Here is a 17,024-nt window from a genome sequence, read left to right on the forward strand (position 1 = left end):
TTCACAGCCCAGGCTCTTAACCACAGGGTGAAACTGACTTTTGTTGGTCATTTATCCAACTGGTTAAAAACAACTCTTAAGGCACCTGGGTGGCTTAGTTGGTTAGGCATTCGACTTCAACTCAGGTCATGATCTCACAATTCGTGGGTTCGAGCCCCATGTCAGGCTCTGTGCTGACAGCTCAGAGCCTGAAGCCTGCTTTGGATTCTGTGTCTCCTCTCTCTGCCCTTCCCCAGCTCGTGTTCTCTGTCTCTCTTCCTCTCAAAAAAAAACAAACATTAAAAAAAAAAAAAAACCTCTAAGAGTCAAAGATGTAGCCTGAGCACTAACAGCATGCAAGTGAGAAACCCCTGGACAAGGTGATCTCTAAAATCTAACTTAACTTCCAAATTAGCTCATACAGGATTAATATATCCTAAACAATTTTGACACAATTAGTGCCTCTAATAAATTCCCATAAAACAACAGAATTCAGAAATTTGTAAGTTGAGCACAGGATTGCTGAATCCTAAGAATGATTACGACCCTTGAAAGACACCTCATTTATTCAATAGTCATTACAAGATGACAAACAATTCAAAACATCGATATTGATAAAATACAAACAGAGGAACAAATGCCTACCCTCTCCCCCACCCACCAGCACTGTTGTCTGGTTCTATTATGGAAGGAGTTTATGTTCCAGGAACCCCTCTTCCCAACAGTACCCACCCTCTTGTTTCAGTTTCTAGGAGGCCAAGTGAGAGATTCCAAGTCAAGGAAGAAGGAAGGAATGGATGTCTCCCAAAAATAGATGTCCAGGAGAAACTAAAAATGTGACATTATTTACAAATAGAGCATAATTAGCCAAGCTAAGATGAAGCAATACTCCACTGGGGCAAGCCCTAAATCCAACAACTGGTGTCCTTATAAAAAGAGGAGGAGACACACAAGGAAGAAAGCCATGTGAAGACAGGCAGAAATTGTAATGATGCAGCAGCAAGGCAAGGAATATCAAGAATTGCTGGAAGCCGCTGAAAACTAGGAAGAGACAAGAAAGGATTCCTGAGCCTTCAGAAGGAACATGGCACTGCTAAAACTTGATTTTAGATACTAAGTTTGTGGCAATATATTAAGACAGCCCTAGAAAAGTAATACAACACCTTGAACATGAAATGCAAAACACAAAACTCAAATTGGTTAATTACCAACTAAATTATAACTTAAGATATTAAACCTAACGTTCAGTCTTTGCAAGCAATCATATTAGACAGCTACAAGAAAAAAACAATCGTGTGGTTAAAAAACCCAACAAAAATAAAGAGGCTGTGATGTATGATAGATGTGATGAAGAAAATCAAATAATAAACACCAAAATTTTTAATGGCTCAGTTAAAATCAGCCTTGTTTTCTATTTTATAACTAACAAATTTCTAAAAATAATATCGATAGCTTAGAAACCAAATTGACTGTACTATTAAACTTACCAAACTTACTGCACTATTAGGTAAATGTATCCCATATATTTACATATATACTATACTATTAAAAATATTTTGTCTATATAAATATTTTATAATAATAAATTGATTGGCAATTAAAAGATCAATTATTTGTTTTACTAGCAATTTAACTGTTTCCAAATGAAAGAGGTTATCTTTCTTTCTTAATGCCCTCTTTGATTTTTTATCTCCTTTTGCTTTCCTGGGTATCTTAATTTTTATTAGAAACCTAAAATGTTTTCCTAATAGAATGGATTTTTCCCCCCAAGGGAAGAAATCAAGTGAAGAATATACCAAAGAAAAGATTCAGTTTCTGAAAAAGGGTGGAGAGAGGAATAGAGAGAAAAGCTGAATGAAACATATGGGACTATTCAGATGTGTGTTTTTAAAAAATATATACATGCAAATGATGAGTTCCATAGTATACAGTTTACCATCACAGGGTTCTTTTCCTTCTGTGTGTTCACATAATACTGTCCCTTAACTACCCTGATGGAGCCCCTAACAGTCCTGTTGCTGACCTTCCCTTGTCCTACATGGATGCTGCTCCCCTACTGTTATTGAATAATGTGCTTTTGCTTTTATAAAAAAAAAAGCTTTTTCACTACATTTTCCCCTCAAAAGGCTTTTGTTTACCTTAATTTAATGGCAATAAGGCAACCCTCTGCATGAAACAAAAAAGAAACATGAATTCAAATTTTATACTTAAAATCTGTTTTAGAGTATAGTGTTTGAGTGTGGACTCAAGTGTGACTGACCAGGTTGAACTTTTAGTTTTACCGCACACCAGCTGTGACCTTGGGCAAGTGACTTAATGTTTCTATGCCTCTCACTTAAAGTGAAAATAGAAATAATGAGGGGTGCCTAGTTGGTTGAGTCAGAAGAGCATGCAACACTTGATCTTGGGATTGTGAGTTTGAGCCCTACATTAGATCTAGAGATTACTTTAAAAAAAATAACTTAAAAAAACTTAGAAATAATGAAAATGCACACCTTAGAGGGTTTTGTGGGGATTAAGTGGGACAAGGCACTGGCTGTATATGTATAGTATATTAGCACATACTGAATATTGTCCATTGATACTATTACTATTTTAATTTTAAATTGTTCTCTTAGAATATCTAGATTTCTCTTTAACATAGCTCTTACGTAAGGAAACTATTAGATGTTCAAAAATTTACAAAAGATAATAACTGGTTCCCTTACTTCCATTGTTTATCTGGCCAAATCTAAGACTAAAAAAAAAAAAAAAGGACTGTTGAACATCTAGAATATAGTATCACAGGACAAGAATACAGACATTCTGAAGTTGTTTTTAAAGATGGGACATCCTGAGAATCTTCATCTACTCCCTTTCAAACCATTCCAGTATCTCAGATATCCCAGTATCTCCTGACTCTATCAGTACCATCAAAAACCACAATGATATCATATAAAAATAAGAAATAGAAAAGCCAGCCATAGCACTGCTGCTTAATTTTTCTTAGCTGTCATTGAAAATAAAAGGACTCTCAAAGCACCTGAACCTGAATTAAGCCAGTAAGCCCTCTAGCTGAGATAAAATTCAAAGTCCACCTTTGGATATAAATCCAGGTAAGATTAGAGTTGCTGACAAGTATTTCTACTTTAGGTGAAAACTATGTGCTAAAATCTAAATTCCCAGGTAAGCTTATATGTGGCAAGCAGCTACTTGAAAACTACTTTTCTGGGCATACTGCTTTCCAACTTTGAAATCTTCCTGCTGTTGACATTTTGTGAATGAGGAAATTGACCAAAACAGCAGAAAAGAGGCAAACTCAAATTAAAGTGCTTCATCTCAATCGAACAAGCCAGGCCATGTAATGTAAAGATGTAAACGTGAACATATCCCAAACATCACTCACCCTCATCCTAAATATCTCAAGCTCTGCCACCAGATACTCAGAGGAGTTAATGTGCATGAATTATTAATAGCAAAAGGGAGCAATGGTGGGATGCCTGGGTGGCTCAGTCTGTTAAGGGTCCGACTCTTGATCTCAGCTCAGGTCTTAATCTCAGGGTTGTGAGTTCAAGCCCCCAAATAGGCTCTGTATTGGCTGTGAAGCCTACTCAAGGGGAAAAAAAATAAAAGGAGCAAGGGTACTAGTTTTTGCTTACACACACACACACAGCAGAAAAATTAAGAAAAATAAGACTATGAAAGGTGGGAATGAGAAGGTGAGAAAGGGGTAAATCACCAAAACTACCCAGTATTTACTTCTTCTTACTATAGGAACACTTATCTCCATTAAAAATCATTGAGAGAACAGATTGTATCAGGAAACCTCAAAACATTTTATTCAATGGAAACACAATGTCATTTTGTGATCTGTTCCTCTAGGCCTTGAAAATTCTTGTGACATTTCCTGATCTCCAGGGTATTCAAAACTCTGAGTTTGAAGACCCCAAAACCATAACATAAAGGAAGATGGTTCCTACTACACGGCACAAGCCAACTCCCATATTCCACAACCAGGGTTACTGAGGCCTAAAGTCATTAGATGGTGTTATAGATGGACTCATGCCCCCTAAAATTCCTATGTTGAAGTCCTAACCCCAGCACCTCTGAATGTGACTGTACTTGAATAGAGGGGATTTTCAGAGGTAGTAAGTTAAAGTGAGATCATTAGAGTGGAACTTAATCCAGTATGACAGGCATCCTTATGAGAAAAGGAAACTGGACACAGATACAAAGGGAAGATGATATGAACACACAAGGAGAAGATGGCTATCTATAAACCCAGGAGAAAGGCTTGAAACAGATCCTTCCCTGATGGTTTTCTGAAGGAGGACCCTGATACCTTGACCTCAGACTTCCAGCCTGCAGAACTATGATATAATAAATTTTTGTTCTTTAAGCCACTCAACCTGTGGTACTTTGTTACAGGAGCCCTAGAAAACTGATATAGGTGATTTGTCCCATTTGTCTGGTAGGTGATGAAAAACAGAGCCAGAATCAAACTCAGATTTCCAAACTCTACTATCCGTGGGGCGTTCCACCTCACTACACTTCCTTTTAACTTAATTCCCTGTTTTCACTCAAAGTCTTCTCCCGCAGAAATCTCATACTTATTCAAAGTGTTAAGGACCATTCTAAATATATACTGTTTATGCTGAATTCTTGTGAGCTATGCTTCCACATCACCAAGAAGACATTTTCATATAGATGTCTAGTGAACTCAGAATGTCTAAAACCCTAATCTATTACCCCACAGAGTTAATAGGACATCATTTCGGAATCTCAAAAAGCCAAGTGATCTCAGAAAGATCCAACTCCTTGGGCAAAGTCATAATCTCTCTAAGCCTCACTTCCGTACTTACAATCAGATTCTATGAACAGTATAAACCCCTATCCAAAAACACTTCAAAGGGCTAATGTGAAGATTATATTAGATAATAGCCCTTTCAAACTGTAAAGTGTTAAAAACAACAATTTCTCTCTGGAAAGGTTTTTTTTTTTTTTTACTCATTCAAACTCAAATCCATTTATGTTTCCCTCTCAAATAATCTATAACCCGTAATTCACCTTGCTCTGGCATTTCTTTCTCTACCAATCGTTTTTTGTCACTGCTTTCTAATAAATCCAGATCCTCATAATTTCAAATCTGCACAACTTTGAATGGCTGATTTATCAGCTTCTAGGTTCCTCCTCATCTCATCTATATCATATCCTAATATCAGATTTATTTTCCTAATACACTCAGCTCAAAAGGCTTCAGAGGCTCTTTAATCCACAAAACAAGGTGCCAGCTACCAAGCCCCCTGCATTCTATGGCATGGCAGCTTCCCAGGGCCAGTCCTAAGTTTCTCTTGGGATACCCAGGGTGGCACCAACAGCAAGGGCAACTTGGTAAATTCTGGTGTGTACCTCACTTGCTAGGGAGCATGTTGGCTGCCCAGTTTCATTTTCTTCCTGCCACTTTCTTTGCCCAGCATTTCTTTGCCCCTTTCCTACTCCCTAACACTCAAGGTCTACCACAGTTAAACAGTACTTCACCTTGCCTCCCTCCAGAGGTCAATGGGAACCATTGCTCATCTTAGGTAGACCTAGCACCCTCTTTATATAACAAATATTTAATAAAGATGCCTTTACAACTAGGAAATGAGATTCATAGATAATAGGACCTGCACACACACATAACCTTAATATGTATATAAAGAATTTCTAATATACATATAGACATATCCTATATGTAACTAGAATGCAAAATGAAAATAAAACTAATTTATAATAATGTATTTAAATATATAATCAGGCATGACTATACTATAACACATAATGAATGGCAGTGCTCACATCTATATATAGAATCAGTGGGAACACAACCAATACAAATGCAGGCTGATCAAGAGTGTGACATTAGTGGCTTAAATAACACAAGCAGTACTGCCATTAGTTACATACTTTTTCAAAATGGTGAATAAATTTTAATACAAAGCAAAACAAAAAACCATTTGTTTTTAAACAAATAAAATACCATTTTCCTTTGATTTACACTGTAGTTACATTCCTGTAAATTTTGGTACATATTAAATGTGTAGAGAACATAGTTTGTGTTTACACGAGAAATAGTTGGGTTATAGCCTTAGACATATATAGACAGGTTTTTACCTGCATGAATGCTCAGTAGGACATTTAAAGGGGTAAATGAGTCCTGAGACAACAGTTCACTATATATATATATTTTTTTTAATAGTTTATTGTCAAGTTGGTTTCCATATAACACCCAGTGCTCATCCTAACAAGTGTCCTCCTCCATGCCCATCACCCTCCTTCCCCTCCCCCCCACCCCTATCAGTCCTCAGTTTGTTCTCAGCATTCAAGAGTCTCTCATGGTTTGCCTCCCTCCCTCTCCCCCACTATTTTCCCTCCTTCTTCTCCCCCACAGTCCTCCGTTAAGTTCCTCCTAATCCTCCTATACATGCAAACATATGGTATCTGTCCTTCTCTTGACTTATTTTGCTCAGCATAACACCCTCAAGGTCCATCCACGTTGCTACACACGGCCAGATTTCATTCTTTCTGATTGCCATATAGTATTCCATCGTATAGATAAACCACATCTTCTTGATCCATTCATCTGTTGATGGACACTTAGGCTCTTTCCATGTTTTGGCTATTGTTGAGAGTGCTGCTATGAACATTGGGGTATATGTGCCCCGATGCATCAGCACTCCTGTATCCCTTGGGTAAATTCCTAGCAGTGCTATTGCTGGGTCATAGGGGAGTTCTATTGTTAATTTTTTGAGGAACCTCCACAACAGTTCACTATCTTAAAGCAGAGGATGATAAACTCTGTAGAGGGCTAGACAGTATATGCTTTAGGTTTTGTGAACCATACATCCTGTTACAAATCACTTGATTCTAAGAAAGCAGATGGAGACAATACATAAATGGCAGTGCTGCGTTCAAATAAAATGTTATTTACAAAAACGGGCAGCGGGCCTCACACTGCATTATGCCTATCTGTATTAGAGTGTCCACATATTGCAGAATGTCCAGCTCCTATCCCCTAAATGCCAGGTGCACTATCCAATTACTGTGATGACAAAAAACTTTCTATAGAGCAACAACCACTCCAATCCCCCAAATGAGAACTCTTGTCCTAACTATTCCTATTCACTTCATTTGGCAAAGGCATTGAGTGGTCTGGTGTCATCTCCCTTTCTATACCTGTCTGGAATGCAACTTCTCCTAAATCTATTCTTTACTGTTTATCTCTCCTCTGCCTTGTTCAAGGCCCACTTGACACCTTACCTCACTTGACTAATGGAAATATTTCTTCAGGACTTATAATCTTTCAAAAATGATTTGGCATTGATATTCCACATCATATTATTTCTCAACCTATATATTATCTATATGCTTTGCCTCCCATCTGGAAGGCAGATGTCTCGAGGGTAGAGACTGTGTATAACACGCTGTCATATTTGTAGACCGTAGATCAATGATTTTCCTTAAGTCATGCAATAAATGCAATGATTACTATGCTAGATGTTGAGGATATAGCAGTGAGCAATCAGACATGGTCCCTGATTTTACTAATTTTATATACTAGTAGAAAGGAGTGAAAATAGTTAATTTCATATTGCAATAAGAATATAAAGAAAATACATGGTGACATGGTGAGTAAAGAAGGGTAAGATGATGGTCAATTGTCATTTTAGATAACGTGGCCAAAGGAAATTTCTCTGAAAAGAGGACATTACAAAAGACACCAGACACATGAGAAGAGCCAGGGAAGAGCATTCCAAACACAGCAAACATAGGAAATCTTATGGCAAGTCTGAGGAAAATATGGGTCATACGGTGTTTGAAACTGAGGTTTTTAGATAAGGAGTGACATCATAATAGGATTTCAGTTTTTGAAAAGATTATATTGGTTATAGGGCAGAGAAGAGATAGCAGGAAGGTAAGAGAATAAGTATAGAACACAATTAAGAAGCTACTGCAGAGGTCTAAAACTAGAACTGATGATACTGAGGACTGGGGGTAGCAGTAAAAAAGAGAATGTAGGGGAGCCTAGGTGGCTCCAGGGGTTAAGCATCTGACTCTTGATCGTAGCTCAGGTCATGATCTCATGGTTCATGAGTTCAAATACTGCATCAGGCTCCTTGCTGACAGCATGTAACCTGCTTGGAATTCTGTCTTTACTTCTCTCTGTCCCTCCCCTGGTCTCTCTCTCTCTCTCAAATAAATAAATAAACTTAAAAAAAAAAAAAGAGAGAGAGAGAGAGAGAAAGTAGATAGATTTGAGACATCTTTTAGAGAAGTAACTTAGCTCATTCTTGGACTAGATCTGGGGAGGAGGCTCACTGGGTGGTGCCATTAATAATACAGAGAGAAAAATAGTTTGAGTTATGGTGGAGGTCCAGGAGTTCCATTTGGATGTGTTAACTTTGAGATGACTGCTATCCAGTTATTGATTTCTAACGTTTGATCCAGCTTTGCATTCCTAGAATAGACTCACCTAGTAGTGATATATTATCTTTCTCATACATTACTGGGTTCAAGAGGAAATGTCAGGTAGGCAGATAGATATTAAAAAATAGAGACAGAGACAAGGTCTTAGCTTAAGAGAGGGCTGTATAAGACATTAGTTTACAGTTGCTATTTAAACTCATGAAATAAATAAAATCACATGGGAAGAGTGTTGATTAGAGAAAAGAAGGCCCCTTTCCTGTTCTAAAACACCCTAATATTTAGAGAAGGAGCTAGTGCAAGTGAAGGAGAGAAAGCTCCCTATTTGGAAAATCTGGCTTCACAGAAGAGAATGTTTTAATCATGTACAGTCTGCTAAAAGGTTGGGTAAAATCAGAGAAATATCTATTTGATTTGGCAACAGAAGGTCATTGATGAGCTTTACAAGAACATTTTCAGTTAAGTAGGAATGATGGAAACCAAATACAGTGGTATAAAAAACAGAATGAGAGTCAAGAGAGTGAAAACAGAGAAAGGAGGCCTCTCAAAAATAAATGTAAATCATCATGATACTTGTGAGAAACAAATCAAACCAGTGACAGACCACATTTAATTCATCAATACCTTAATAATACTATTGTAGTAAATTTATTTTATTTAAAATAAAAATTATTTAAAATAAATTAAAGAATTCTTTATTGCAGTAAATCACTCATAGTTACCTTGTGGACTAGCTACAGTTCCTTCAATGCAAAAAATAAAATGAAGTCTCATGTGAGATAATTTGTACTTTTAAAAATATAATGGAGTTAGTATAATGCTAAGTGAAAAAAGTCAGTCAGAGAAAGGCAAATATCATATGATTTCAGTCATATTTGGAATTTAAGGAAAAAAATGAACAAAGAAAAGCAAAGCAAACTGATGGCTACCAGAGGGGAGGTAAGTGGAAGCAAGAGAGTGAAATAGGTGAAGGAAGAGGATTAAGAGCACACTTATCATGATAAGCACTAAGTAATATATAGCATTGTCGAATCACTATATAGTACATCTGAAACTAATGTAACACTATGTTAACTATACTGGAACTGAAATTTTTTTAAAAATATAGTTGAGGTAAAGCTGTTAATAACCAAAAGTTCTGAAACTGAACAGAAAAATTCCAACTAATAAAAAGATATTTTATTCTCTTGAGAGTATAAAAACTATGTACAAATGGAGCAAAATATAAAGCCATTTTATTTCGTAAAAATTAAAAATGTATATGTAACAAATTATATAATAAATGGAATTTTTAGAAAAATGACAAAGAAAATATTACAAGATACATGATGTTAATATATAAAGAGTATCTATAAATCAATAAGAAAAAACAATAGAAAATATTACAAAGGACAGGAACAAAGAAATCGAGTATAAATACAAATGATTAATAAGATAGCATGAGCCCACCATGTGTAAGGACTTTCCTTAAATGTCATGAATATAAAGTAATCCTAGATTAATCAATGTGTACTTTAGAAACCCTGCAAACAAAACCAGGCATAGAAAATTCCTCAGTCAGTTATAGTCTCACCATAAATACACAGCAGGAGGCTTTCCCCCCCTCATCTGAGTATACAGGAGAACTCTCTTATTTTATTTAACATGACTTGATATGATTGCAGGAGGTGCTGGTTTTTAAATTTCAGTTTCTACATTCCAATGAGATGCAACCATATAATTTACTAACTCAGCATATCCAGAAGCAATATTTAAACAGCTATTGGCATCATGCAAACACAAAAGCAAAGAGAAAGAGAAAATGCCTACCTTCCCTGATAGCTGTAAAAGGTGTACCTTCTTCTTCTTGCAGCCTGATTACCTTCAGGGCTACCAACTTCCCATTTACTCTGGCAGAAACAAAAGAAAAGATGAGAAGCAAATCCTTGAAAATATGTTCCGGTTATGGCTCTAATTTCCTTACAATTTATATTATATGCATTTTTGCACTGAAAATGTCAGTGACTCAATTATGCCACCACAACAAGACTAATTTAAGACTGGGAATTTTGTATCATCATCATAAATATTCACATTTTAAATATTCACAGTTAAAATATTCACACTTGCCTCGTCCAAGATTTAACCAAAGTTTTCAGTGATTCACTCTATGTTTCTTCCAGAATGGAACCAGTGCCTATCAAAATCATCACGCTTGATCAATTATTCTCAGATTAATTAGAAATCAAGGAATCAAAGTAACTCTCTCCCTTAGTTTTTCTAATAGCTCCTTTGTTTGCTAGGCTGAAATGTCTTCATCTTCAGTCAAAACTGAAGTCATTCAATCCCCAAGGTCAGAAACTCCACACTCAGTGTTCTCTCCTCACTCCTTTCTTCCCTTTTCCCTGGTTCTTTTTCTCTCTCCATATCACCCATTACTCCCTTTCTCATTTTTTTTTTTTACTAGAGCATCCTAAAATTATATTTGGTCTGATTGTGTTTTATGATATATACAGTATATCATCAAAATAAAAGTTATGAATATTTTACTATTATAAGATTACACAAGCCTTATCCAAAGCAGATGGTTCTTCCAGACACATTCTAAATATGTAGTGGCTCTAATTAAAATATAACTTTTTTATCTACTCAATTCTGTTAACAAAAGCATGACTATGTGTACTGGTCTTCTAGTTGAATGCTCTACTTTCTACTTTATAGGCCTATAGCAGCATTCTTGGTTAGTAAGAATAGGGCAAACAAGCACACATTTAAAGTGTAAAAGGTCTAAAATGGCATTTGATGAAAAGTAAATTTCCCTGTTACATGCTCCTTCAGTCACCCAGCTCCCATCATCTGAGGTCACCAGTTACTGCTGTTCATATAATACTTACACACAGACACACACACACACACACACAGAGATTGCCATAAGGAGTACTGTATGTTGTTTTTAATAAATTTGGTGACTTCCTCATAAATTCATAGAGAAAATTTTCTCCTGCTTTTGAAAGACCACAGGGTACTCCTTTGTGTAAATATAGCACATTTTATTTAATCCCAGTTTTCTACAGATGGTCATTTAGCATGTTCCCAATTTTTGCTAAAACAATGATGGCAATAAATCTTCTTGGATGTGTAATTTCACCCACGTAAAAATATATCTGTAAGATAAACTCCTAAAAGTGGAATTGCAAGATGAAACTATCTAAATTCTAATTCTAATGAATATTGGGAAATTATCCTATGTGCTCTATTAATTTACACTTCCAATAGCAACTGATAGGAGCACCTGTTACTCCCCCCCCCAACCTCTACTATGTTACCAGCCACTGACTCTGCCAATCTGATAGATAAAACATGGTTTCTCACTTCAATTTAAATTGCAACAAAAAATCTTCAGAGTTTATGGAACCAGCAAACAAGAACTCATGTGGTCCAGAGAATCCAGTGCCTAAGTCTGAAATAAAGAATGTGAACGTCTCCTTTTTAAGAACTGCATCCAATTGGTCTGTTTTTGCTCTAAAAACTGCTACAGAGACAAAACTTGAAAGTCCAAGGAATTTATCACAGCCCAGCCAACCTCGTGGTGTTCCTTGTCCAAGATTATTGGAATACATTATTGGTTACAGTCATGGGATAAGGAGATCTGATTATAAAGCTCCACAGTGTGCCATCTTCTCAAGGTTAAGAGTTGTGTTTATTTTCCCTTGTCTTTCCACTGGGATGACAGGCCAACTGCTTTTCTGCTCTTCATCTCTTCTCTCGCCATACATTACCTTGATTTCTCCAATCCTAACTGAGCTCCAGGTACCCAGGTGCAGGCCAAAAATTGCTATGCACATGGAGTTCAACTGGAGACTGGACCTTGTGCTCTCACTTTGTCCTTTATGCGCCTTAAGTGGGGCTGAAGGCTGGGATGCAGTCAGTGCTGACATCTGCACAGATTTTTCTCAGCCCAGTTGAGCTCATCACTGGCTCCCCAGGGGAGGCAGCAACTGATTCCGGGAACTGCTTGGAACTTTACCCTCATTTACAGATATTTTCCCCTCACCCATAAAAAAATACACAAAACCTTCTTCCCACAAAGCTTTTCTATTTCCCTTGAGATCGTTAACTTATACGTGCCATGAACTGAATTCTGGAATACAGGGAATTCATGTTTTTGAGGGTTATATACTTAAAACATTCTCAGACTATGAAGCGATAATTCATTTCCTTATGATACACTGAAAGGAGATAAACCTTCAACTGAACCAGTATTTATTCATTAAATTCAACTAGAAATAGAACACCTTTAGTAATTTCATAGATTAATGTGCATTTTTTTGTGGTGAAAAAAATTTTGAACCTATTTACTATGATAACTGCATAAAAATACAAAATCCAGGTTAATGGAATTTGGATTCTAAAGCTTAATTCTCCATGAATTGAAAATCCATGCATTATTTCTTATAGCTATGATAATCCTAACAGTTAAAAACATTGAGTTTTATGTATTACATCACATAACACTAAAAATTCCCTGAAAGCTTATAGTAGACTATTAACTCCAGGCACAAAGGAACGTTTTTCTGTTTTGTTAACTGTTATGTGTCCAGTGCCTAAAACTGCTTGGTATAGAGTAAGCTCTCAAAAACTATCACTGAATGAATATTAGTAATGTTAATATACTGGCAATTCCTTTCTTATACCTGAAAGATAACTCAAGAACTAAGTATAATAATTCTTGTTTTCAAAAGTTTCAGAAATCTAAAATTTCAATAAAGTTTTCAGTATCTTCCTTCATGTTTGGTTTAAGTATTTATTTCTTTTTTCAAATTAAATGTGTATCTCTTTGATTTTGATGCATACATATATGACAAATTTTCATTTCCTCAAAGTTTAGTTTATAGAATGTTTTGTTATTTAATCCCTTTGCACCCAACAGCTATGTTTCAAAACTCCATTACCCTTAAATAATCTGAGCCTGAACCACTCATCAAGTATCTCCCTCTTCTTCAGCCGCTTTAGTGGTCTCCCATTAGGAATCACATTGATTATCAAATTGCTCTTTAATCTTAGAGACACTGTGACTTTCTCTGTTCTTACTTAGTTTTTCTCTACCATGTCTGGACACTTACCAACCACTGAATCCCTCAGTTCTAAAGCCTAGTAAAAACATTAAGTCACTGACTCCACCTTTGAAAAAGATACCTTTGGGGAAAAAATAACATTACCAACTTTCTAATGTTTACCTTTGATGCATTTTTTTTAAACTTTAGTATGCAGACTAAAATACCTGAAGTTTCAAGTTACTAACTCTAACAAAATGTCATTTTTTAAAGATATCAAAAGAAGATACTTGTTATTCTATGAAAATAACATCGAATAACGTAGAAAAGAACATGTTTGTACCTAATAACACCTTATGTAGTTTAAACTGTTTTATTAAAGATTCAAAACATATTCTTCAAACATTGACTTAAGCTCTGTAGAATAATTACAAAACTCCAAATGAATCAATAAATTAAAGCTGTTTACAGGGAAACACTGAAGATTCCTCTTTAACAAGTCTCATTAATTAAATCAAAAGCTAATGAATAGAAGGCAATCAAGGCTTGATTGGCAATGGAGACATTAATTCAGGTGAATAACACAGTAAAGAAAAAAATCTTAAATTATGTTAATAATACTACCATCTGTTGGAGATACTACTAAGTTTCACCTAGTTGTCCTGAGCTATTTAAGGAGCTATTTTACTTTCAGAGATTCCTTACAATTCTCTAATTTTTCCAACAACTGCTTGACCTTGCTGTGAGGCTGACTTCAGGCCCAAGAATGAGTGACTCACTGCTTTAGTCTACCCATCACAACAGAAGAACTGTAAAGTGCAGGATAAGGAAGAGCCAGGGAAATTCCCAAGCATAGAGCCATCCACACACACAGACAGGGGATACTGGGTATCCTGGCAGAGCCCTGCTGAAACTTTCAAATGGTCTCTAGCAACAAATCCAAATCTCTACCAACTTCAGAAACTCTGTCCACAGTTCTGTATGCCCTAAGTTTGTAAATAATAAAATTCTCTTAGGAGAGTAAAACAAGATCTAAGAATTCTGAAGAAGGAGCACAGCCTCTTCATTTTTTCATGCATTTGTTCATTTGTTCATTCAACACTGGTGAAACCTATACAAGAAAATGCCCCACTCAGGGTAAAATTCGCAGGTTCAAAAAGATGATGAGCAAAAAGAATTTCCTTATGAGCAAAAATCCTCAAAGGAAAGCCCAAAGATCTTCTATTCCATTAGCTACCTCATATTCATAGGATAATTTAGTATAGTAAAACAAAATTACAAATATTATCTAGGTCATCTTTGAAAAGACTGTCCGAGTGCTAACACCTAGAAGAAATTATGACTAGAGGATACAAAGGAAATTAAGGCAATATACCTAAAAGAAATTTAATATACTCTGGAAAATCTAATATATTCTGCCTCTCTTCCATTATGACTTTGTCTCAAGAGAAACTGCTAGGAAATAATACCAAGTGCAGATGGATACAATCAACGCTTGCTTCCTTACTGTATTCATCTAGAAGCAACAGAAGGCAATGTGGATACTACTCAGGAAGTGACAGTGGCATGATAGAATGTATCAAGGACAAAATACTGGGCTGAATTTATAAATTTTCAGCAAAGTCATTAAAAATATTTTAAAGGTACTATCAATAGTGCTTCTTTTATTAATTCCCTCTTAAGACACTGATTAAAATGCTAACTATACTATACTACATTTATACTTAACTAAATACTTGGTCTTGCTACCTCCATCTAAATTCAATTTTTATTCAGGTATAAATGAGAAATCATCTCAATATCATTAAATCTTTGCAATTCTGCAGTATCCTGAAAGTGCTATTTACTATGTTTTATTCTGGAAAAATAAATTAGAATTTCCACGTAAGTTGCCAGGAATTACACTTCATCCTAATCTTTATCAAAATAATAGAGAGAAGAGAAAGACTAATGCTATTTCTGTTAAATTAATTTCTTTTTCTAATAAAATCCAAAGATGAAAAAGAAAATGGTGTAACAGTTATTTATTAGAATAGGGCCAATGATGCAAAAGGTCTGAGGATTTAACATGATGAGAAAAGGGTCTGTTAAATCAACAATTATAACCTTTTATAAAAGAATAATTGCTACTAAAGTGTAATTCAACATTACCAATGTTTCATCAACTGTAAAAACTCATGATACTTTGAACCAAATTTAGAGTGACATACACTGTTCACGGGAGAAAACAGAATAATTACATTTCAACAATTTTAAACCAGCCAACTCTCCACCTTTCCAAAAATAAAATCTGTCAACAAAGGATTTGAGAGTCATTCATTACCTTGTAAGCAGAAGTGACCTGAATGATTATTCAGGCTCCCAAGGAAAAAGATCCTCCCTGATCTGACTGTCTCTCCTCGTCCACACTCCCTAGAACAAAGCAGCCCCTCAGAAGACTGAATGGAACACACCTCCCCTAAAACACCCCAAATTTTTAAGTCCTTATGTTGAGCCAAAAGTTGCTTCCTATAACTTCCTCTCTCTGATTAAAGTTCTGAATCCACAAAACCTAAACTAAATGCTCTTCCATAACAGTAATTAATCAATGTAATTAATTAACACTTAATTAAGTTTTAATATCCTGCCCCTAAATCAATAATGATTCTAGTCTTAGGATAAAGGATGAACAACACAGACATGATCCCTGCACTTAAGTCTTACCAATGAGACTGACATAAAGTGTCAAAGAGAAGCAGGAGGGTCTCACCAGTCACAGATGGAACAATTTAATCAACTAATATCTGTGATTGAATGCTATCAAATATGTTTAAATCAGTAACTTTATAATGAGACCCCCCCCCCCCAAAAAAAAAACCCATAGGAGTCTTATTTGGAGGATACTGCAAAACCATATCATAGTTTCAAAACTGCTGAGGAAAATATATCAAGCATTTGCCTTCCCTTTTCATATACGCAGTCCTTCAATCTCACCGGATAGTTGATTATGTGGAAGGTTCTGTTTATAGAGGCACTGCATATAACAAGTGAATAATGACAGAATTTGAATAACGCCATTCTTTTTTTTTAAGTTTAGTTATTTATCTTGGGGGGGGGGGGTGGAGCAGAGAGGGAGAGAGAGAAACCCAAGCAGGCTCCTCAGCGTCAGCACAGAGCCTGATGCAGGGCTTGAATCCATGAACTGTGAGATCATGACCTGAGCCAAAATCAAGAGTCAGATATTTAATCAACTGAGCCTCCCAGGCACCCCTTAAGTAACACCATTCTTAACCATACTTACTTAATGGATCATTAATGGTTGCTAAAAACACAAAGAGAGGTTACCAGATATGATACACCTCCCAATGGAAGTCCTCATTCCCGCATGGACCAAATCTCACCTGAATGTGACTGAGCTGCAATTTAACTACTTATTTTAAGGAGATAATGTAACAAGTTAAAAGATACCATCTCAATGGTACAATCAGAAAAATCTAGGATAGAGGCAATTCTACAGGAAAAATGAACCTGTCACTTTAACAAATAAATCTCAAGGGGAGGAACTAATAGACTAAGAGAGATAGAACAACT

The 17,024-nt window shown here is 35.9% G+C and overlaps 1 protein-coding gene across 2 annotated transcripts in view; it reads right to left on the reverse strand.

Moving 5' to 3' along the window:
* CDK14 (cyclin dependent kinase 14) overlaps window positions 1-17,024 on the reverse strand; it is a 562,594-nt gene that overhangs the window by 382,282 nt on the left and 163,288 nt on the right. For both annotated transcript variants that reach the window (XM_039250036.1, XM_039250037.1), the window contains exon 5: window positions 10,231-10,310. In XM_039250036.1, coding sequence (XP_039105967.1) covers window positions 10,231-10,310 — 80 coding nt within the window. The remainder of the gene's footprint in view (window positions 1-10,230; window positions 10,311-17,024) is intronic.

The sequence above is a fragment of the Hyaena hyaena genome, unplaced genomic scaffold, assembly GCF_003009895.1.
Source record: "Hyaena hyaena isolate Hyena2069 unplaced genomic scaffold, ASM300989v1 scaffold_357, whole genome shotgun sequence".
NCBI lineage: Eukaryota > Metazoa > Chordata > Mammalia > Carnivora > Hyaenidae > Hyaena > Hyaena hyaena.